This window comes from Erpetoichthys calabaricus, chromosome 8 (genome assembly GCF_900747795.2).
Source record: "Erpetoichthys calabaricus chromosome 8, fErpCal1.3, whole genome shotgun sequence".
In the NCBI taxonomy this organism is placed as follows: Eukaryota; Metazoa; Chordata; class Cladistia; order Polypteriformes; family Polypteridae; genus Erpetoichthys; species Erpetoichthys calabaricus.
The window spans coordinates 29404813-29428702 of record NC_041401.2 but is presented as its reverse complement, the minus strand read 5'-3'; the positions used below and the strand labels follow the sequence as shown (position 1 = coordinate 29428702).

At 37.1% G+C, this 23890-nt stretch overlaps 1 protein-coding gene across 3 annotated transcripts in view; it reads right to left on the bottom strand.

Annotated features, from left to right (window-relative positions):
• The window catches only part of ifih1 (interferon induced with helicase C domain 1), a 141491-nt gene that overhangs the window by 97444 nt on the left and 20157 nt on the right, over positions 1–23890 (bottom strand). For all 3 annotated transcript variants that reach the window (XM_028806397.2, XM_028806398.2, XM_028806399.2), the window contains exons 2-3: positions 15768–15927; positions 9222–9371 (exon numbers count right to left, since the gene is read on the bottom strand). In XM_028806397.2, the coding sequence (XP_028662230.2) occupies positions 9222–9371; positions 15768–15927 (310 nt within the window). The remainder of the gene's footprint in view (positions 1–9221; positions 9372–15767; positions 15928–23890) is intronic.

Here is a 23890-nt window from a genome sequence, read left to right as displayed (position 1 = left end):
TACACATTGCTGGTGTTTGAAGTGAAGTGGCTCCCCACTGACTATGCAAAGAGCTTTGAGAATGTGGGAAAAATCATTATATAAATGTAACTAATTATCATCATTCTTATTATTATCACTAATTTCTGTGTCTGGTTATCACTGGTATTAGAAAGGTGACACAGCAAAGACTTTAAAACCAGGGATGAGTGTTAACATTTGGTTTTACAAACTTACTTATTAATACTGTCCACAGGCAGGAAACTGGCAATTCAAAGATCTTTTCTTCCAAGAAAATTTACGTATGGCTGATCAGGTACAGGGGCTCCTCTGTCAACACTCTGGGGCTAAAAGGAGCATACTGAATGCAGAATAAGCTAGTAGCCAGCTGGCAAGCAGAAACATATTACATTTCAAAGGACATTATGTGCAGGCATCTTTCCAAACACGCCAGCTCACTGACAGTGAGTGGGAAAGGCAATGTGTTTACAAGTACCTGAAGTGCAGGTGGTGTGTGATCAGAGAAACTAACATGAGGGGTTTAAACAAAAAAAACAAAAAAAAAACTGCATGGTACTGACTCCTAAGGAAACACATTTCCAAAGATACTAAATGCAATTTAAATGTTTGTTCTGTACATCAGTTGATTGTTGATTCCAATTCATTTCTCATTCAACTACAAGCTGATTCTTCAGTCCATGCCTTTAACTCACTGTGTGGTCCCATTCTGGTCATTTCACCTGGCTGTAAAAAACAAATCTGAAAAACTACAATGTGCTCCAATGCATTGGCATTTGACTTGGGTAAAGATATTTGCTAAATAAACAATAAAATAATGCCTATAAACTAGTGGTTACCTGTGGCAAACTGAGAATGCAGGTGTTTTTGAACTGTGGTACAGGAGGAGCTGGTGTAGTGGCTTTGGCACTGATGTTTAAACTAGAGATGCTCTGATTGATAACAATTGGCCAATCTAAATCAGCCGATATTCACATAAAAACCGTTCTTTGCAGCCCCTGCTTTTCTAAGCTATGCAGTAATTTAGTTGCAATGCTCCTTTACGTGAGGTATTACGGTAACTAATAAACTTGTTAAGCATGCCAGTCTTGTGTCTCTGTGATAAACAACTTATGAACATTTGATACATTTGTGACTTTTTTAAAGATTTGTAATGTGTTTATTAATCATTGCTGTGTGTCATATGGTATAAGTTTTTGTAAGAAACAAGTACTGCATTATTAAAATGGTAATCCATATTTACAAGTACACCTCAAGAATTATAAATGTCTAGCTGATACGCTGAAGAAAAAAACACACCTGTATAAACACAGTAAATATATACTTTAACAGTAAAAAAAGCTGTAGTGCAGTTAATGATTGAAAATAATTAAAACCTATGGTATAAGTGCAGGTATATTTGCATGTAAGCAGTGTTTAATTGCCTTTACCAATTATTGGATTGTGTAATTTTGTATATTATACACTATATTTATATAGTTTACTGTCAAATAAAGCAAAGAGTATACGACATGTGTTTCACCCTCATTTGGGCTCATCAGGCGTACACACTCTACTGCTCCCCTCTATGGGAATTGAACCTCGGACGTCAGCGTCAGAGACGAAGCCCCTTTACGCTGCGCCACAGCGTGTAGTTTGTTTATTTGACAGCCTGTAGGTCTGGAGTAATTACATTCATTGCATTCGTAGTCTGAGTCTCGACGACCTGAATTGTGTGGGTGGTTACCTACCAGGTAACGCTTGTGGTTGGTCTGCCATTCGGCAAACATCCACCATGGTGCCCTCTTTCAGTTTTGAGAAGCAGATCACGGAATGTTGCATAGTTTACAATTCAGGTCGTGTCGCATACTCTTTGCTTTATTTGACAAAGAGTATATATTTGATCTATATATATATATATATATAGATTTATAAAATCCAATGTCTGTCTGTCTGTCTGCTTTCATGAGAGAACTACTTAACAGATTTAGATCGGGTTTTTTTCTATAATTTGCTTGAACATTCAGGTTGATTTTGTGACTTCTCTTATCGTGTTAAGTATCGCAGTTCGCTTGCAGTACCAATTTATTTGTGCGAATCTGAGAGAGACGCAGCGGGCTCACATGCCAGCCTCGGGGCGTATCTTACATCCACTTAGCAAGCAAATGAGAAAACTATTTAACGGATTTAGATTTGCTTGAACATTCCGGTTGATTTTGCGACTTCTCTCATCGTGCTAAGAATCATAGTTCGCTTGCAGGAGTGATATATTCGTGCTAATCAGTGACAGAGGCTGCAGACCGAGGGGAGGGGGAAACGTGACATCAGGAGTGGGGAGTTGGTCTGCCTCTGTACTTGTGGCGTAACTTGCCTCCGTTTAGCTAGCGATAACATTTTGTTTATTGGTTTTTAAAGTTTGTCCTGTTTCACTACTACGCTGGCGGAGCCGTGGGGAATGGCTACTATATATATATATATATATATATATATATATATATATATATATATATATATATATATATATATATATATATACTGTATAGAATTTTTTTGTTGTTACAGTAGTACTAGGGTGTTGTACCGTGTTAGCCATTATGAATGTAGAGAAAAGCCAAGCAAATGACACCTTTTATTGGCTAACTAAAAAGATTACATGGTAAATACTACATTTTTTAATAAGCCTTGTTTAGGATGGGTACAATAAACAATATGGCAGCCTTTTATTTTCTTTTATGCAGTATGAATTATAGATAAATATTTTGTACATATTTTATTAGTATGTGATTTATGGAAATTTTATTTATTTTAGTACTTTTATGGTCAATGAACAATAAGCCTACAGAATTTCATTTTATTAATAAACCATGAACAGTTAACACCTGTGATCTCTAGTCTAATTATAAAAATACACTTTAATATAGGGCATAAGGCTTCTGTGCATCTGGTTATGCAGGAGCTTAGTGTAAAAAGTTTTTAAGGTGGGGGGGGGTCAGATCAGAATTGGAATTGGCCAATCCAGTAACATAAATTTGGTGATCGGTATTGGCCTTAAAAAGCCTGATCTGAGCATCACTAGCTTAAACCACAAGGTTCTAAGTTTAATTTCTGCCTCTAGCTCACTCTATGGCCATGACAAAGTTACAGAACCTGTCTGTCTGCAGGTTTTCTTTTGTGTTACAATCAGTCAATTTAAAAAGGTCTATCCATTTTCTTGACCCGCTTGATCCATTAGTGAGCCACTGGAAGCCTATGCTAGCAATATGGTGTCAAGACAGAAATTAAAGATTTCTGATACATCTCTTAGTGAATGCTCATTTATTTTTGTCACACTTTTTCCATAAAGCTCAACCAGTGGCCATACCCAAATTACACTTAGAAATCCCACCTGGTTAAGTTTTTATATAAAATGCTAAAGTCTGTCCATCTGTCATACTCTTATTCACAAACTACTGGGGCTAAAACCTTGATCCTGGTCTTAATCGAAACCTTATAACCTGACATATGCTGAATATTTGAAAAACTTCAGGTGGCAGGCAACCTCAGCAAAGTGATCGCAACACCAAGTGACATCATGGTTGAAAGAAAAAGAAGAGAGGCAACATCTGCTGAGCATTAAGCAAATTACCAAGGCCCATTACATGATGAAAATTACTAGCATATGAAAGCAGAAAAAGAAGAACAACAGCGCCATTTGCTGAGCATCAAGTGCAGGATACATAATGCAATAACGACACAGACAGAGAAATATTTGCCAACAATCGTGCTGAGAGTTTCACATCCAGCCTTTTGTTGGGTCACACAGCTCCCTCCCTTAAGAACACAAGACACGGAACCACATTGACAAGTAAGTAGTTATCCTGAATATCAAACATTTGAGCAGCAGACAAACACAATGGCTCACAGGCATGCAAGATTATGTCCAAGATTTAGACGAAAAAGAGGCAGAAATGCAAGGTGACAATCGAGAAGATAAGTTAATTAGTTGAAACATCTGACCATGTGAAAGCATTTCTTTTATATTCTTAGAAAATGTTTCTTTGAAGACCACTACTCAGCAAAGTTACGTCAGTGATATGATCAATGTCACGCTGTATTTTTTCACGTTGAAAGTAAAAGAATGTGTTGCCAAAATAGAAAAGTTCTGCTTGCTGTAGATGAGTCATCAGCAGTAATAAAATACATCATGACTTCTGCAAGAACTGAAAGAAGTAACTACAGTATTCAGAAAACATAAGAAGTATCAACAGCTCCTTGTCTTTAAGTTGCTGTGTATTTCCATTTTATTTTAAGACTATGGGTCCAAGAGTTTCATTAGTTTTATTATATAACTGTCTCTTTTTACCTACTGTACCAAACTCTTTTCATATAGTATTAATTAATTAATGGCAACCTCAAGGTTTTGTTTTTATTTATAATGAATTAAATGACGTGTTTTATCTTTTAGTCCAAATAAATGATGCACCTTTTACTGAAGTGTTCTCAGAAAGTTTCTACATAAAATTTACATTAATTGACTAATTGTTAGGAATCACATATTAAAAGAAATAAATATGAATGCCACAATTACCTAAAATGCACTATTGAGCAGGTGATATTATGAGATTATGAACAAGAAGGATTAGTCAGAAGGGTTCATGACTTGCTGTATATTTCTTTGTATATTTTACATGGTGTTCTTTCCATTTGTGTTTTGGCATTCATTTAATTTTACAGTATGCTATATTTTTCCACTATGCATGTGTAATTAGTGTCTAACAAACAAGAGTGCTATATAAGAATCCAATAACAACATATTTTAACGTAACATGAGAGAACCATCACAAGGGATCTGTTGCCATATGCTGTATTCCAACCTTTTGATATGCAACTAACAGTGATGACAGAATGGAAGTATGCCGTTCTTTTTCCTGTGTTCACATTGTCTGTCCTTAAGTCACTAAGCTTTATCATTGATATGATACTGTGAAAAGTTAATTTACTTTAAATAGTCTCTTTCATTAGAAACAATATCCTCAAAGGAATAATGATATTTTTTTCATTGTATATGTTACTTACCCAATGTATTTTGTAGTGATGGCTGAAGAAAAACTTTTATTATCATGTTTTCAAACAGTATGGAGACAAAAAAATTCAGCTTGAACGGGGGTCCATGGTGACTAATGCTGCATAACAGCAAACTATATTAAAAACTATATGAAAAAAATCTCATGTTGCTTGTGCCTCATAATCCACATGTTAAGTCATCCATGCTCACAATGCCCCAAATTAGTGTATTTTTACTACAATATTGTTTAATAAACCACCTCCAGAAAATGTTCTTGTGAAACAAAATGGAACAGGCTATGACAGAATAATTTGGAGGTAACAATAGCTAAGTATTTTGGTTTGCAGTGCACATTGAAATATTTATATAAGCATTTGTTTTAGAAATGTCATGAAGAGAACTACTGAAATGGTTAAGATGTGGAAGGTGGATGTACAAGGAGATGATTAAGAGATCAGCAGATGTCCTGTAAAGAACAAGACTGGGCAGTGGTAATATACACAGAGATTTCAAGGGTAGTAGCGGAACCTACGAGATATGAGAAAAACAAGACTGTAGTAGAATAGACTCTTATATGGATGTGTTATTTGGATGTAAGCCAGGAACCAATCAGAGTAAATGTATGCATTAATCAGCAACATTATGTAAATTCAGTTGTTTATAAAATGGACCTCTGCCCTTCTTTTTTTGACCATTTTGTAACAGACTACCATGATTAATGTTCCCTCTTTAGCATTTGCTGAAGAGACAATTAAAGACGCAAAGAACAGGTTTCTTCCTGCCTGGTTCCTGACTCAAAGAGGTTTTATTAAACTTATCCTAGTAGAGGATAAGTTTCTTTCTTTAATTAATATGTTGATTTCTTGCACAGTTTTGATTTCTTACGTAATGCTCAGGCATAAATAGGCATTTGAATTGTAGACTCTCCTGCAGTACTTATATTTATAAATTCATAGCGATGAGCCACAAATGGAGTACTGTACTTTGGGATAATTTAACAGCAGCCTGTGAAACTGTATGGGCAAATTGACCCCTAGCTTGTTGAAGGATCGCAGATATGCACAATCATGAGGAAAATTCCCTTTCTGGTAATGTTTTCACTTTATTTAACTTTTAATCTTTTGTGTTACGTGTCTGTCAGTGTTGACATCTTGTGTTTTAGCCAATGAGTAAATTATTATTGGGCTGGACTCCTGACCAATGAATGAGGCAAATCTTCAATTCAAATACTCAGACTTGTTGCTTAAGTTCACAAGAATGTTTTTAAAAAGTGTTTTTTTAACAATGTTTTAATAAAAATGTGTGTATTTGAGACATTGTAAGAACATAACTTTTTGATACTGCTTGGTGTTGTCCAGCATTGGTCACCATAGACCCCTATTATATCAGAAACTTTGTTATCTGCTTTCTGCATGAAAACAGATTATTTTTTTCACTACAAACTACAAAGGTTAAGTAATATGTAAAAAATATAATTTTGGGTGAAGCATTCCTTTAGAGGAATTACATGTGCAAAACATTAAATTAAAAATTCCTATTGGGTCAGGCCATTAGTCACAGAGGACGTCAGTGCTAGAATTTCATCTCACAGCACTAAGCTTCTCAAGTCCAACTTTATAGCCCGCAGACCACAATTTGAATGGCCTGGGTACAAAAAGGAAAATAAGCAAATGACATATTTCATTATTTTTCTGTATTTATTAGTGTTCAAGGGACAGAGTGTGGCAGTGCCATCCCAACACCCACCTCCAAACCCTACAGTCAGGATGGTGGGCCTAACTTATAACACTTCTGTCAACTCCTTCCAAGAAATATACTTGAAGGAAGCAGGCTATGAGCCAAACATACTAAAGAGATTGCTTTTGCATGCCAAGAGTTAACTTGAACTCTGCACATCTGTGTTCTAAATGATACAGTTAAAACAGTTCCAGAACCACAAAGATTTACTTGGAATTTTTGAAACAGTATCATGCAAGGGTCTCAGAACTGAGTAGCTGCTTTAAGTAAGTGACTTGTATTGTAAGTCTAATTAAATGGGTTTACATTAAGTGGTTCTAAAGTTTATTTTTAAAACAAGGCCAAGTTATAGCAGATTTAACTTATTCTATGCACATTCTTTCACATGGACTGAAATCCTATATCCATGTCTCAGTTGGGGAATAGTGAGCGAATATTGGCAATAGGTGAAACAAAATCTGACATTCATTCATTCCTGTGGTTGACACTGTGCCAGTCTTGATTTGATGTGATGTTTGTCTTCAACTGCTTTCAGAAAATAACAATCAGGGCTTATGTATCCAAATTCTTGAATTGACTGAATCCGGACTCAGCCCAGTGTGTGCTGTCATTTGCTTTTCTCTCCAGGAATGCCCATGACTGAAGCTGCAAATGTTCTTTGGAAATGTAAAGCTGATTGCATTAGGAATAAAGCCATCAATGCTTTTGTGTCCAGTTCTCGTTGTGAGAAAATTTGGGAAATTCAATTTGTATCTAGTCGCGTGTAGTTTTTGGGAAAACGAATGAAAACAGCTTTCAGCAGAAAACTCATTTCCTGAAACAGACTTCAGTCCTGGTTGAGTAATAGGTCCACACTCAGTGTTGCCTGTGTGTATGTACAGAAGAGGTGACAGCTCAAGTGGATTGTCTCTGTAAAGGCAACACCGTTGAAATGGATGCTTAAGTGCACAAAATAGAGATGACCATTAAGTTGGACCATCTTACTTACTTAGTGTTTTCATTTAAAAGTAGTATTTTCACATTGTGTATGAAAGTAACTCCATCTACATCAATATGACCAGAATCACATATGACGTAGATGTTTACCTATACAGGGTAAGTATGATTCTGCAGAAAAATTCTTGAAGTGACAGTAACACTGCAGGCCACAGGATTCATCATAAAACTGTGGTGAGCGGTAAATTATTTGTCTTTTGTGGATGTATTCAGCATTGAAACTATGCAAAACACAGTTTAGATGCCTACAGGTAAGCAACATGACAAGCACCATGGAAACTATTCCTCTTTGTCCTCTGTTTTGGAAGATCGTTTTCTTCCATGAAGGGTGACCAATCAGGAAATGAGACATCGATAATGAGCATGATCCAATCAGTGAAGGGATATGTAATAAGCACAAACAAATCAGAGCGTGATTACAGTCTGTGTTTTCATTTTTGCCCATTTGCATTGCAGCGGTGAGTCAGCATTTTCAGAACACCAGGTTAGTGTGGGTGGAAGGCTAAATGTCTGCGTTTTTAAATAAAAACACATTAGTGTGGATGTAGCCTTAGCTGATTAGCTAACATAAGTTGTGTGACTAAAGAGGCTGAACCTGATGCTAAAAAGGTGATATATTCAAATTGTACCTCTGAATCAGAGCCTCTCTCCCATTTAATTAATCTGCATGAGCTCCAGCTCGGCCTATAAAACTTTGAGCTGGCATTAAACATGAACAAACATATTGTATGTGAAATTAAAAATGCGCCAATCACTACTTCTGGAAAACAACAAGAAATGCATTCAGCACTGCAAGAAAGTGCATGCAGATAGAGCAAACTGCATATTTATGATGTACAATCAGGTAATATGATAATATAGCAATAAGAAAATTAAGTGTGCTAGACGGACTGGAAAGTTCTTTCTTGTTTGTAAATCTTCCCATGTTCTCAGTGAAGATGACCCAGTATCTCATCCATATGAAGAGTCATACAATATGACAATCCCTTGTCTCACAGAAAATGCTTTCATGGGAAAATGTCAAAAGTTATAACATTAATTTGGGAATTTTATGGAGCACAGCCTGCTCTAAAATGGTGTCACTATTATCACTCATGTCAGGAAGCTGAACATCATACTGCTGAGGCTCAGTAACCCATTTCATCATTTCAGAGAATGGCATCTTAATGAGAATATTAGTTTAACGTAAAGACAGCTGCTGCCTCAGTGTCAGCCGGTATATTTATGTTCAAAACATAAAGTGTGTCTAGTTGTACTTCATTAGTTTTCTTTCACATGCGTGTTTCCTGATCAGAAAAAAAAAAGTTAGTAACATTCATGGCAAATAAAATCATTTGCAACTTAGCACGAATCAGCACAGTCAGTGACATCTTCTGATAGATGTCTTCTTGGCCACACGTCATGCCACAGAAACATTATGAAATAGTGACTCGGACTGCATTTAAAACAGTTTTATAGTCATCTTTACCTGGATTTAGAGAATCATCTGCAGTCACATCACCTGAATCCACCAAACTGTCCGAGCTGTCAATGGACTTGTCATCTGCTTTGTCATCTTGGTCAACAGCTGAAGCCTGGCTGTCAGAGGTGTGTTCAGGAACACTCATTTCCATTTTATCTGAAATTCAAAAAATGGTTCAGTTTCATTTTTCAAGTAAAATTAAACATTATAAATAGTTTCCATCTTTTATGAAATGAGTTAAAGAGATGTTTGATAGAAGAAATGAAACAGGGATACTTAAAAACATTAATACTGTACTTTTTTTATTATTGCTGCTTTTAAACATTGAGCAGAAACCAAATGATTTGTAAGCCTGTTCTACATATGTTGACCATGCACATTTCTTTTCAATCTATTTGAATACATTGCAATAATAAATTTTTATTTAATTAAATTATGAAAAATAAGCGAAGGCCTGATAATGTAAAGAGGAGAAAAGCCATCTGGGTACTCATTTATTAGATGATGACATCTTACATATACATTTATTTGCTTAGCAGACAAAAGAAGACAACATAATTAAGTAAACATAAGCCTGGGGGACAGGTTTTGGAACAAGTGATACAGGACAAGGTTACAATAATGATCATCCTAAGTCAAGAGTTAAGAACAAAATACAAGCTAGTTACACTTTCTAGGTCAGTGTTTCCCAGCCTTTGCTGTGTCACGACCCAGTTTTTCACATGCCAGTGTTTTTGCAACCAACCGGTAAATATAACGCAATTGTCTAAGCTTCCCGTGCAATCCCCTGAGCGTCAGAGCATTAGATAAATTAAGCACGAACGTCAATGATTTTCCTCCATGAGCAGGGGTTGTCACTGTGAATCGAGCATGATTATTGGATCGGTTGATGGGGTTACACTCATGGATGGCAACAGCCAACTGCAATGCTGTCACGGCCCACAGGTTGGGAAATTCTGTCCTAGATTATGAAAACCTAACAGCTAATGTTAGTTAGATAGAAATTCACCAAACACAAGAGTTTTCAAACGCTTCTTAAACACATTGAAAGATTTAGAATTCCAGATAGATGGGTATCTCGTTCCACCAGCTATGAGCTACACATGAAAAAGTCAAGTCTGCATTGAAATATGATGCCACACAAAGATGGCATCACCACCTGTCATCAAAAAGACCTGAGGGGTCACGACGGCACATTTGGCCTCACAAGTGTCTTCATATATACTGTATATATATATGTGCTAACCCATCGATTACTCTGTAGGCAATTAGTGATGTGAAAAAGGAGTGACATTTGCCAGACATACCACTGCATTTTGAATCATCTGTGGTGGCTTGGTGACACAGCCCGATACTCCTGTCAATTGAGAGTAGTCCAGATGAGACAAGACCAAAGCCTGGACCAGGAGTTGTGCTGCATACTCCATCAAATACAGTCTGATCTTGTGAATGTTATATAGAGTGAAACTGCAAGACCAAGAGACTTTAGCAACAAGGTCAGTGCAGGAGAGTTGGTTGTCGATCACCACCCCAAGCACGCAAATGGACTTGATGGGTTTTAGTAATAATGAGCAATGATGGGGTGTTGAAAATACAAAACTGGGAATAACATGAAGGTCTGTCTTTGCCAGGTAAAGCTGGAAATAGTGGTCCTTCATCTAGGTTGCAATAGCAGTGAGACATGCAGAGATTCTCGCTGAGAACGTGTGGATCCCTGGATTGAACAACAGGTATAGCTGTGCATCATCAACACAGCACTGATAACAAAAACCATGGGACTCAATGATAGGGTCTAGTAGGTAGGTGTATATTGAGAAGAGGAGAGGACCCAGCACTGATCCTTGGGGCATACCCATGCTTGCCTGGTGCACACTTCAGATCTATCCTCACCAGGATACACAGTAGGATGTGCCCACTTCCTCAATGTGTGAAGCACTGATTGTTGAGTTTTAAGACTAGTCTTGTTGTATTCTCTCTCCCTCTCCATTTCCACCCACACTGGGTTGTCAGACTAACATTGTGCGTGATTAGTAGTTTATTAATGGTGTAGCCCTAGGCAGAGTTCTCAGGTGACACTGGATCTTCCAGGTCCTTGGCAAGTGTGGCTTTGAGATCACTATGGAGATGAGGAGGGGTAAGTTGGAGTAAGACTGTCCTGTTGTGTGAAACCTTGTAAATATTAGTCGATAAATGTATTCATTGTGGTGTTTCCTATAACAAGCAAAAGGTGTAATGTAGCATTAAAGATTTATAAAATAATGAAATAAAATACATAACATATTATGTATAAAATAATATGATATAATACACAAGAGAATTAGGCTGCAAATTTAATAGAAAGACAAATGATGGCATACAGTTTTTAGATTGAGGAGAACAACCCATGAGTTTTATTCAGACCATTTCAGTTGATTCAAATTATGTGTCCTGTTAGTTTAATTTTAATTTTTTCATTTTACATAATTACATAAAGCCATAATTAAAGAAACATTTATCAATAAAAATCCAAAGAAATGCTATTAGATTCATCAGTGACCTGAAGAGAGTGCAGCTTGAAATAAAAAAAGGACAGAACACATCATACTATACAAGGGGATGTGGCTTGCATCGTGCTAGCTGATGCAGTTCTTAAAAACTGTATTTTCAAACTTCTATAGGGCTCTTGCTACTGCAACATGCAGTGTCTGAGAGACTTGTTAACTTCAAGTTCCATTTTCTTGCTTTTTCCCTGAATGTAATTCACAGTGCTGGATGAGCACTTCCATTTTTTTAACAGTTTTGCTCAGAATTCATTCAGCAGCTTCTAAACATCTATTTCTAAATCTATCAGTTGATATTTACTCACTTTTTTGTACTTAATAATAAAAATGTAATTTCTATGAAAAATGTCACTCCTCCATTAATTATGATGTTTCAAGCGCAAAAAACCTACTAGGTGGGAAAAATCCCAGTCAGTAGTCAGTAATCAATAATGATACAGAAGGGCATGTTGTGCTATTAGGGACAAATGTCAGTTAAAGCAATGTGAATGAATCTTGGCCAAGAAAATAATTTTTAAAGCTAGTTTTTTTCATATATTTATTTACTTAAGGAACCACATTATAATCTGAAAAAAATACAAATGAACAATGATATAAATCAAAAGTAACAAGAATGTCTCCTGTTAGCCTTACAAATAGTGGAGCACAATAACAGGAGTTTTTAGATGTAATTAGTGACTGTGTTTTAGCATAGTATGTTAAAGCACCAGTGCAGGGGGAGGCCTGTCTAGATTTAGTTTTCTGTAATAATAAGAATAGAAACGAAGGTGTAAAAGGTTAATGAACTATTTGGATCTAGTGACCATAATATAATAGATTTTACAGCATTTTACCAAACTGCATATTCTAAAACATAAACAGTTAAATTTACTTTTAGTAGGCCAAACTTTTGGCAGATTGGTAAAGGCTAAGCAAGGTAAATTGGGATAAGCTTTTGAGGAGATATGGGGCCGATTTAAAAGTGTTTTACATATAATGCTGGACAAGTTTATCCCAAAATTTAGAAGAGGTAAGAAATTAATGAAAACTTTGAGGTGAATAGATAGATAGATAGATAGATAGATAGATAGATAGATAGATAGATAGATAGATAGATAGATAGATAGATAGATAGATAGATAGATAGATAGATAGATAGATAGATAGATAGATAGATAACTTTATTTGTCCCCAGGGTGAAATTTGGCTTTTTACAGACATTCTTTAAGTAAATAAATACATAAAAATGTGGTTAAGAACATAAACAAACAAACAAATAAACAAACATACATACACACACTTTGGTCTGAACACACACCAGAATGACCATAAAGCAAGAAATTTAAAATGAAATTAAACTTCTTAAATGGCAGTCCCAATCCCAGTGAGGCATTAGCAGTCCTATTGCTGTTGGTATAAACGAGCCCCCATTGTGTTTCTTGACACACTTCTGCTGAATAATTTGTTGGCTGAAAGTCCTCAGTGTTAGTGTGTCAGAAACAGGATGTGCAGCATTGCTCATAATGGCACTTGGTTTTAACTTAATTCTTTCCTTCGCTTTGACCTCCCGGGTGTCCCGAGTGTGTTCTATAACTGAGTCCGCCCTTTTATTAGCTTGTTGATTCAGTAGGCCTCTGTTAAAGTGATATTGCCACCCTTTTATATAGTTCCTCTGTGTTCCGGGATCAGTCCAACCTGTAATTAATGTGGACACCCAAGTATTTACAGTAGTGAACCACCTCTACATTCACTTCGTGAATAATGACCAGACATAGAGGCTCTTTGGTGCAGTGATAGTCAACAACCAATTCATTGGTTTTGTTGATGTTTAGATGCAAACAATTCTCTTTGTACCAAGAAACAAAGTTCTTCACCTGACTCCTCTATTCTGTTTCATCCACCTTATCAATACACCCCATAAGTGCAGAATCACCTGATAAATTCTGCAAGTGGCATAACCTGGTGTTATAAGAAGTTAGAAAGGAAGTGCCAAAGGGAAAAAACAGCTAGGACTAGAAGTTCCAGTGCTAACCATTGGCCACATAAGAGAAACAGTTAAAAAGGATATTGGGAAAGCTAAAAGATAGCTGAAGAGAAATATTGCAGAAAAGGGGAAGCTGACCCAAAGAGATTCTTTTAGTATTTTAATTGTAAAAGCACAGTCAAGGAGGAAATGAAGAGTATTAAGAAAAATAAAGGTGAAATATAATATACAGATAGTACAGTAACAAAGCCCTTGAACATGAATTTTATTGAAGTGTTTACGTGTGTAAAAGTTGATAACCTCAAAAAAATAACTGGGGCCACTAAACAGGTACATAGTAACTTGGAAATTGTACAGAGAGATTATACAGGGCGCCTCATATTTATGTATATGACGTTTCATAGGCTATAGCATTTAAACTACTGCGAAAAGTATAGAAAATGTCATCACTATGTAGCGTGAGAATGGAAGTAACGATGACCAGACATTGATGATCTATGGTGACAACAAGATGGAGCACCACCACACTATGCTGTACCAGTGCAACAATGGTTGAAAAGAAATAAACATTCCTGCAACGCTGGATTGGCCGACGCATGTCTGCGGAATGGCCGGCTTAGTCTCCCGATTTGACTTCACCAGACTTTTTCCTATGGGGTTACCTAAAAGACAAGGTGTATCAACATCGTATCCACAATGTGGCTGAGCTATGTGCAGCTATCACAGTAGAATTTCAGAGGACACCAGTACAGTACAGTGTGCCAAGCCACGTGTGACAATGTTGCTCTTCGTCTTCAAGCGTGTATTGATCTGGATGACGTATTGGTGGTCCACGCCATGGAGAACAGGGGATGAAAAAATGTTTAAGGTTCTTAATGTTCATGTTCCATTATGTTACTTGATAATAACATTGGTAGTTTCCTGACAATAACGTCTTTTCAATCATATACATAAATATGGGCCATCCTGTATTTTATATATATATTACATTTATATGCAAGCTGTATATGAAATGGAGAAATTAATACGGGGGATAGCCTAGCCTTAAATGATGTTTAAACTTTATTGAGCTTTTTGTCTGTCATGATTTTGATGATATTACTTCAGCTGAAGTTCAGTTTATGGACTCTTTAAGTTCACCTCTTCAAAAGGTAAGTCCAGTGGTTTACTAAGCAATTTCACATATCACCCTGGTTCAGTTTTAGTACTGACATTTTATTATAGTGGCATGCAGTGGCTGGCTATTTCTCTTTACATTTTTTGTTTTATTTTATGATCTTTTGTTGTGCAGTGTTGTATACAGAATGGTTTGTGTTGGTTCTCTGTATGTGTGCTGGTGCCACGTGTTTCATCGACATTGTCTCATTATTGTGTGAACCTACAGCATTGTATTCTGCACTAATTTGCATTGCTTATGCACTATTAGGTGTATTTGCTGTGAACAGAAAATGCTGTGGGGTTTGTTTGTACTGTAATCACACATTGGCCCTCATGAAAATCTACTGTCCTCTGCTAAATGTATTTGTGTGCCGATCCTGTAATGAACATAAGAAGGAGGTCAAATGAACCCGATATATAGTTTTGGAGTTTTGTTTTTCTACTTCAATGCATGTACCTGATTTACTGACATATAGGATGTTGATAATGGGGGTGGTGAGGGACTGGATGTTGGTGGGGGGCTTTTGAGTGTGGACACCCTGGGGTTTGTGGAGGTCTGCAACATTCTTAATTAAAATGGCACAACCTGTTCTAGTTTTGTATTTAACACGATATACATTCAGTGGGCACACCTAATAGCACACCACACTGTTGGAGATAGTGCCGCCCTTGTTTCTGTTTCAGGTGAGATAATGTTTTAATTATATTAGTGTTGTGTTTCAAAACAAGTTTGACTTTTTCAGTGTAGAATTAACCTTTACCATTTTTTTGTTTTTTCAGATACAAATGCATCTCTTAATAGCTCCAATTTAATAGCCTTGGCCTTGGTGTAATGTGGTTTAAGTGTACCATCATGTTGAATTTTACACAACCAAATACAATTTTCTTTACCTTCTTCCTTTTCAATAAAGTCATCGATAAGGTGACCTTGTCCAGTATTTCTCAGGGCCACTATGAAATCAGAGAACCATGAAGTTGAATTCATTACAATTCTCTCCAAGAGTAACCGTGCTCCACTGTCATTTCCTTTATTATTAATTTCTCTTTCAATCTGAAAAAAAAATAAGATGAATTTCATCAGCTGCTTTAATTAAAGAATAGTTGTTGAAATACAGACTTCAAACTGAATGTAACACACACTAGTAAGATAAATATTTAGAATGGGGATTACTGAAATTCTTTTTAACAAATTAATATCAGTTATTGTCAAATTTGTTACTGTTTAAATCTGCTTAACCCAGCATATGGCCACAGGATCCTCAGCCTATCCTGGGAGCAAGACATTCAAGGTGGGGCAACAGCCATGAACTCGATAAAATGACATTTGTATGAGTAGGTTTTTGTTTTTTGTTTAAAATAGCATCTTTCCATGGACACAAACTTTTCTAAATTTTAATGAGAACAAGACAGAAGTCATGGTATTTAGACCCAATGGCACCAACAGGACCCCCTGCATTGACCTTTCCACTGTGGCTCAATTTGAGAAATCCATAATCACAAATTTAGGTGTGAAAATGGATTCTACTTTAAAACTTGATAGCCATGTGAACGCAGTGATAAACTCTTGGTTTTACCAGTTGAGCTGGCTGTCAAACATCAAGCCTGTTTTGTCTAAACCAACCTTGAAACAGTGATCCATGCTTTTATAACCACTCGTCTAGATTACTGCAATGCGCTTCTTTTTGGAATTAGCCAGGCCTCCATTGCTCGCCTACAGTTGGTACAAAATGCTGCTGCTCGATTTTTAAATGGCACAAGCAAGCATGAGCATGTTACCCCAATTTTGGCTTCCCTTCACTGGCTTCCAGGTCATTTTCGAATCCATTTCAAGATCCTTCTATTTGTTTTTAAATCCTTTAATGGTTGTGCCCCATTTTATTTGTTGGAACTGCTGCACCCCTAAGTACCGTCTCGCTGTCTCAGGTCAGCAGACCAGATGCTTTTACGTGTTCCTAAGACACGATGTAAACTCCGAGGTGATTGGGCTTTTTCAGTTGCAGCTCCAAAACTCTGGAACAATTTGCCATTGCACATTAGGCAGGCTCCTTCACTTGCTGTCTTTAAATCTTATTTAAAAACACACTTTTACTCCCTGGCCTTTAACCCAGTATAATATGCTGACTATTTGTGTACTTTTTATTATGAATTTCTTCAGCTCTTATGTGTTTATGTGTTTCTGTTTCTTTTACCCTTTTGGTTATTGTGTGTCTGATATGTTGGGTTTTATTGTACAGCACTTTGGTCAGCCTTGATGTTGTTTTTGAAGTGCTTTATAAATAAATAAATAAAGTTATCAGTAGTGTTTTAGACAGTAGGACTTTAGAGACCTTCAAAACTACACTTTATACAATTTTGAATGAATTAGGTGGATAGGACTGACAAGCTTTTCTTGGGCTGAATGGCCTGTTCTCATCAGTACTTTGTAATGTTCTAATGCAATGGTTCCCAGACTCGGTCCTGGGGACCCAATGTGGCTGCAGGTTTTTGTTCCAACCAGTTTCACAATCAGTGACCTTAATCGATAACAACTTTTCTCATTTAATTAGCTGGTCCTTTTTTTACTCTGGTATGTTTTTTACATTTATAAGACATTTAGAAACATTTCAATTTTTTTCTAAAGCTATAAATGCTTAACTCTCTTTTGTTGTTTTCCTATTGTTTTCCCCTTTTCCTGTGTAGTTTGCTCCCTTCATTTAACCCTAATAGTGACAGTTACCAACCAGCATAGCAGACACCCAGAAGGATGAAAGCTGCAACGACTTCAGTGTCAGACCTGCTAATTAGTAAATAATCAATTAAATAACCAGAAGACCTGGGAAAGAAGAATGAAAATTAGTTTGAAAATACTGTTAACAACTTAAAAAAAAAGTCATATTCCCCATATAATTGCTTATTATATTTTAATAAAAATTTACCAAACTTAGTTTGCAATTTCTACATTGACTCCAAAACATAGAAACAGGGAAATAGTGACTCACTTAATTAGGCTAAGAGTCCAATGAAAAACGGAAGTTAGTTGGAACAAAAACCTGCAGCCACAGTGGGTCCCCAGGATCGTTTGGAAACCATTGTTCTAATGTATTAAAAAGCAAGCACAACATCAAATATGTTTTATGTCTCATTTTCCACAGGCTGAAATATTAGAAGCTAGCTAACCTTAGTTAATAGAACACATTTTAAAATACTTTATATTTGATATCTCTTGCCTTACGTGTACCCTCAACATTCCTCTTATGCCTTTCCTTGGTATGCTTATGCATCTTAGTCCCACAAGCCCAGTGCTTCCTCTCTCCATCATAGTCCTGTAAAGCCTGCTTTTTAGACTCTGTCATTTTGAAGCACTTTGCTTGCCTCCTGACCACTTTTTGACTACCACCAATGGTAAATGGAACCCCAGTGTGAAAACTTACTGTCTTTGAAGGCAACTTTGGGTGCACCTTGCTATTATCTAGCGACCAAATGTTGTTCGGTACATAATCTATCTATCTATCTATCTATCTATCTATCTATCTATCTATCTATCTATCTATCTATCTATCTATCTATCTATCTATCTATCTATCTATCTATCTATCTATCTATCTATCTATCTATCTATCTATCTATCTAATCGCTTTGTTGTCATTGAAATGCTCTACTTTAACTCCTTTTTTGTTACAATTATAAAAATTGTCACAATCGCAAGCTGAACTTTGCACCCCTAGTGTATTGTGTCCTCATCCCTACCACTGACCCAAAGCCAAACTGAGTAATTGGACCAAAGGCAAACTGACCAATCAGATTGTTCAGAGGGACTGGACACACACACACACACACAGACACACAAAGTAGTGTTTTACTATATAGTAGTATTTCTCAAATATTAATGGAGACTAGTATAATATACTATATGTGTATTTCATAAGTACATTCAACTGCTTGAAATCTTACAATATCATTAAAATTAATCGTTGAGCAACTTCAAAAGATGCTGAATGTGCATATTTGTGGCACAATAGTTGATCTTGCAATATATTATTAATCAAAAGTCTCCATGGTAGCATTTATTAATATAAATGCTGAAATCAAGACAAATCTTGTTAGGCTTTTTACTTCTCTTTATTAAATAAAAAAAATCTTGGGTCGAGACGTGATTTTCTCGTGAGACAAGGAGGACAGCTGCTGTAGAGGTCTTTAAATGTTCGCGACAAACAGATCACGCAGCATGGCACAAGCAGCAGCAGCAAGCCAGCTGCTCAAGCATAGAGGAGGTAAAAAAATGTATTTGTTTCCCATTGTATCACCGTTTAAGAGGGGGTTACGGAGGAGCAACCGCATTTTCTTAGCGTGTGTTCAGCCCCCCTCTTCACAATGTGAGAGGCAGAGATGTGAAATGGCTGGCACGTAGTGCGCTCCGGGGTCGGAGGGGGTGGGCGAGCGAGGCGAGCAGGGGGCAAAGCCCCCTAGTTTTAATAAATGGTTTATCATAAAGTAGACCTTTTATTAGATTCTTGAGGACCAGGGTGATTTCTGCACTCTGCAACAAATGAACTTTCAGAGACATGTATAGGAAAAGCTGAGCAGAACAAGGTGGTCAGGGTACAAGTCCTGGGTGCTTCCTGTGTGGTGTTTGTATGATCCACCCATGCCCATGTGCAGTGCTTAAAGCGGAACAAAATTTATCAAGATACAATAACATTCGATTGAAGAGAGAGAGGTTGGGAGTATGCACTGATAGCGTGTTGCTGCACCCAGCACACAATGATCCACCTGGATTGGGACCTGAATGCAGCAGGGGACACCTCAGCACCACACTGAAACAGTGTGAAGTTTTTTTTACGTCAATCAAAGGGCATGGGGTGAATCTTCCCCTCGAGAGCCACTATAAAATAATATTTGAATGCACATCCCTCCATGAGACTTCAAGTGCCTCAATACACCAGTACGCTAAGAAAAGGTGCCGGTACTCTATGTAGGTCCCTGGTGAAACTTTGAGCATGCAATACAGTAATAATCGAGAGAAGAGAGTATAAAGTACCAGTACTCACATTACATTAAGAAAAGGAGCTTGTACTCTATGTGCAGAGGTGCTGGTACTGCATGGGTTTCCTCAGGGTGCTCTAGTTTCTGCCCATAACACAAAGTTAAGTAGACTGGTGATGCTACATTGGCCCCTGATGTGTGTGTTCAGTCTGCCTTGTCCAGGGTTTGCTCCTGCTTTGCAGCTGATGTTTGTTAGGATTGTCCCCAGTTTCCCCTAGAACTTTTGAAAATGGATGGATGGATATAAAAAACAGGAACATTTCCTTGTACTTAACTAAAATTAATATCAGAAACTTTAAAACTTCTACTTGAGTAGTTTGCACATGGGCAAATTTACTTTTACTTAAGTAACTTTTCAGAGAAGTACAATCTAACTGAAGTATGGCTGTTAAGCACTTTATACAACACTGGTCCCTAGTAAGACAAGGGTGTACTGAAACCCGTTTCATGTCTGTTAAATGCAGGCTACATTACTTTGTTTTCACCAGCTTACTTGTTTCCACCCACTGTATGTGACCATCAGACAATATCTCTTACAATACAGATGGAAAGGAAAAACTGAAGGTCCAGGAAATATGAAACTTCTCATATCCACAGAACACTGTGATGGTGCTCTCAAAAACCAGAAAAATAGCAGTTTTTGGAAGTGTGAGGTTTGGTGAAATAAGAGCACTAGCAAGCAATAGAATTAAATAACAGCTTTCATGAAAGGAAATGCCTTCTAATTCAGAAATTAGTCGGAGTGCCCCCAGGAATTGAGATTGAGACCCCTGTGGTCAATTGTTGGCTTGCTTTGCATCCACTAATTATCTACATGCTGATTATTGAAAAAAAATCAGTTTAGGGTTGTGAACCTCAAAAGCAAGTCAATTGAGGCCATGTTTTATTAACAGCAGTAACTGGTTACTAATTACTAAAGTACTAACTGGCAGCCACAGTGGGACACCAGGGTCTGAGTTTGACACCCCTGTCTTAACGAAAAGTAAATGTTGAGTCACACAGACATACTGCACATTTTTCATTCTGTGTCAATAATATTTGGTTTAGTCAGCTTCACCATTTGCTAGTCAAGCATTTTGGAGAACACACTGTGAGCACGACATGCACGGCTGCTTAAAACTCCCAGGATGAATAAAACAACCGTAGGATGCAAAGCCTTCAGCTATGGCACTTCCAGCGTTGTCAGCATTTAAATAAAGACTCTGATCAAGGCACTCAAGAGACTGAGCGAGGAGTCTGAGTGTCTGGGCTTGCGAGTGCCCTGGATAAAAACCAAGATCCAGGCCTTTAATGACCTCTTGGGTACAGCCATCAGCAGTGTGTCTTTCTGCAGAGACAGTGTTGACCTTGTCAAGAGGTTTACTTACCTCAGCAGTGACATTCATGTCTCTTGTGACTCTTCCTATGAAGTCAGCTGATGAATTAGGAAAGCATGGGGGGGGTCATGAGGTCACTGGAAAGGGGTGTGTGGCACTCCTGATATCTACGCAAAAGGACGAAGGTCCAAGTCTTGGTGCTTCCTGTCTTGCTATATGGTTGCAAAACATGGACGCTATCCAGTGGCTTGAGATGAAGACTGGACTCCTTTGGTACTGTGTCCTTGGGTACCGCTGGTTTGACTTTGTGTTGAATGAGCGGTGGCTCATGGAGTCCCAAATGAGGCACATTACCTGCATTGTGAGGGAGAGTCAGTTACGGCACTACGGCCATGTGGAACGATTCCCTGAGGGTGATCCAGCTTGTAAAATCCTCATTGTTGATGACCCAAGTGGCTGGACCAGGCCAAGGGGACATAGATAGATGGTCATTTCTGGAGGGTGGGACTGGACTGCCTGTCTACCTAGGGGGTTGCCAACCAGGATCCTGAGTTGTTTTGTCGTGTGGTGGGTGTGGCAAAGTGCTGCACCAGTGCATGATCCCCAACCTGACCTGACTGACCTACAAGAATGTTAGGTAAATTGGTCCTGTGTGAGTGACTGGTCTCTGTAATGCACTGCATTTATAGGTCCTGTTTGCACCCATGCTGCTGGGATGGGCTTTGGCCTGTTGCAGCTCCACACTGGATTTAGCTTGTTTGAGAATATTATGCCTTTTTATACACTATTACTCCTAGTCAACAGAATTCATATATATATATATATAAATAAACCAAAAACATATCAAGGAAAAAAGAATGAAATATTTATATTGTGTATTTATTTTCTTTTGTTTAGATTTGCTTTTCCATTTTGTATCTGAAAATTATAAGAAAGACAAAGCATGACTTTATTTTCCATTACAGCACAGTAAAATGTTGGAGATTTCCCTGAGGGCCTTGGCACGAATTATGAGCCAACCCTGACAGAGAAATCTTTAAATAAGAGAATATACTACATATTAAAAATCCAATACCATATGTTTTAGAAGCAGATCTTTAATGCCACCTTCTGGATGAAGTTTGAAACAACCATTTAACCTTGTTTACCAATTTCAATTTTCATTGCAATGAACTGGTGCCCTGTTTGGGGCTGTGTCTTGCCATGTGCTCAGTGCCTCTGGGGTAGACTTTGGTACCCATGATGGTAAATTATATTTAGTAGGTAAAATGTATTTTGAGAGTTTAGGGAGTGGGAGTGTAATGTAGTGGTTAAGGCTTTGGACCTTGGACTTCAACCCTGAGGTTGTGTGTTTAAATCCTGTTACTGACTCTGTGTGACCATGAGCAAGTCACGTCACATGCCTGTACTCCAATTGGAAAAACAAAATAATAATAATAATCATAAAGTTTATTTATTTAGCACCTTTCCCACAAGAATTGTATCCACCTGTATCTCAGATGTTGTAAGACGCCTTGAATAAAGGAATCAGTCAAACAATAAGTGAGTGAAATCTAATAAAGCTTCATAATTATTTGAAAATATCCTGCAGTCCTCACTTGAATAGATAAGTAATTGGTTGTTGACCTAAAAATCCCAATATAGGTGACACAAGTTACCTTCAGTCATTCATGAATTGTAATACATAAAGCAATGAGTCCTCCTGTGCTTATGTACATGTTAAACAATCCCTTTGAATTTATATTTTGTCTACCCATCACTACAGGTTAATGGAAGACCGGGGCCTTTCACATTCAGTGTATTCTTATAGAGCACACTTCTATTTAAGAGCAAAGGGTACTAAATAAATATTGAAATACAGAATAGTCAAAAAAGACAAAGCAACATTGATTAAAATGTTAACAATGCACTGCAGAAAACTAAAACACCATGCAGTATGTACAGAAAAATAACCAAATACTACTGACACATGTCAACCCACGATTCTAAAATAAAATGCAAATAAAAAACATGTTAAAGATAAGGAGTTGTTGATACTTCTTATGTTTTCTGAATAGTCATATTGAGTTTAATTACTTCTGGTGACACATCTAGATCAAGTGGAACCGTTATAATGTGGCAACACATTATTTTGTTTTCAATATTATAAAATATAGCTTGATCACATTGCTGATGTAACTTTACTGAGTAGTGGTCTTCAAAGAAACATCGATACAAGGATATAAAAACAATGCTTTCATATGGTCAGAAGTTTTGATGACTTGGTGATCTTCTTGATTGTCACTGTGCACTTCCGTTTTTAAAGACGGTTTCTATTTAGCAACGGGATTGTTGTAAATAATGCATTTCTGAACGGCCATTTTAATGTCTCTTTTCATGACGGTTTTGTCACTTCTCAATCAATTATTGCTGTATTTTTTTGTGTGATTATTACATAATGGCACATTTATTTTTTTTATTATGGCATTCTAGATCTGTTTTTTAATTTATAGCCTTTGTTATTTGTTAATGTATCTGCTGTCACTATGGTAATAATCCTCTTCTTGAGTTCCAGGATGGTATAGATTTTCTTATTTAAATCCTCAAATTAAAAAAGTTTGAGAACCCCTGGCTTTCTGAAGTCTATTTTTCTTAAAAAAAAGTTCAGAAGAGTGACACATGTAGGCCCCATTGTTT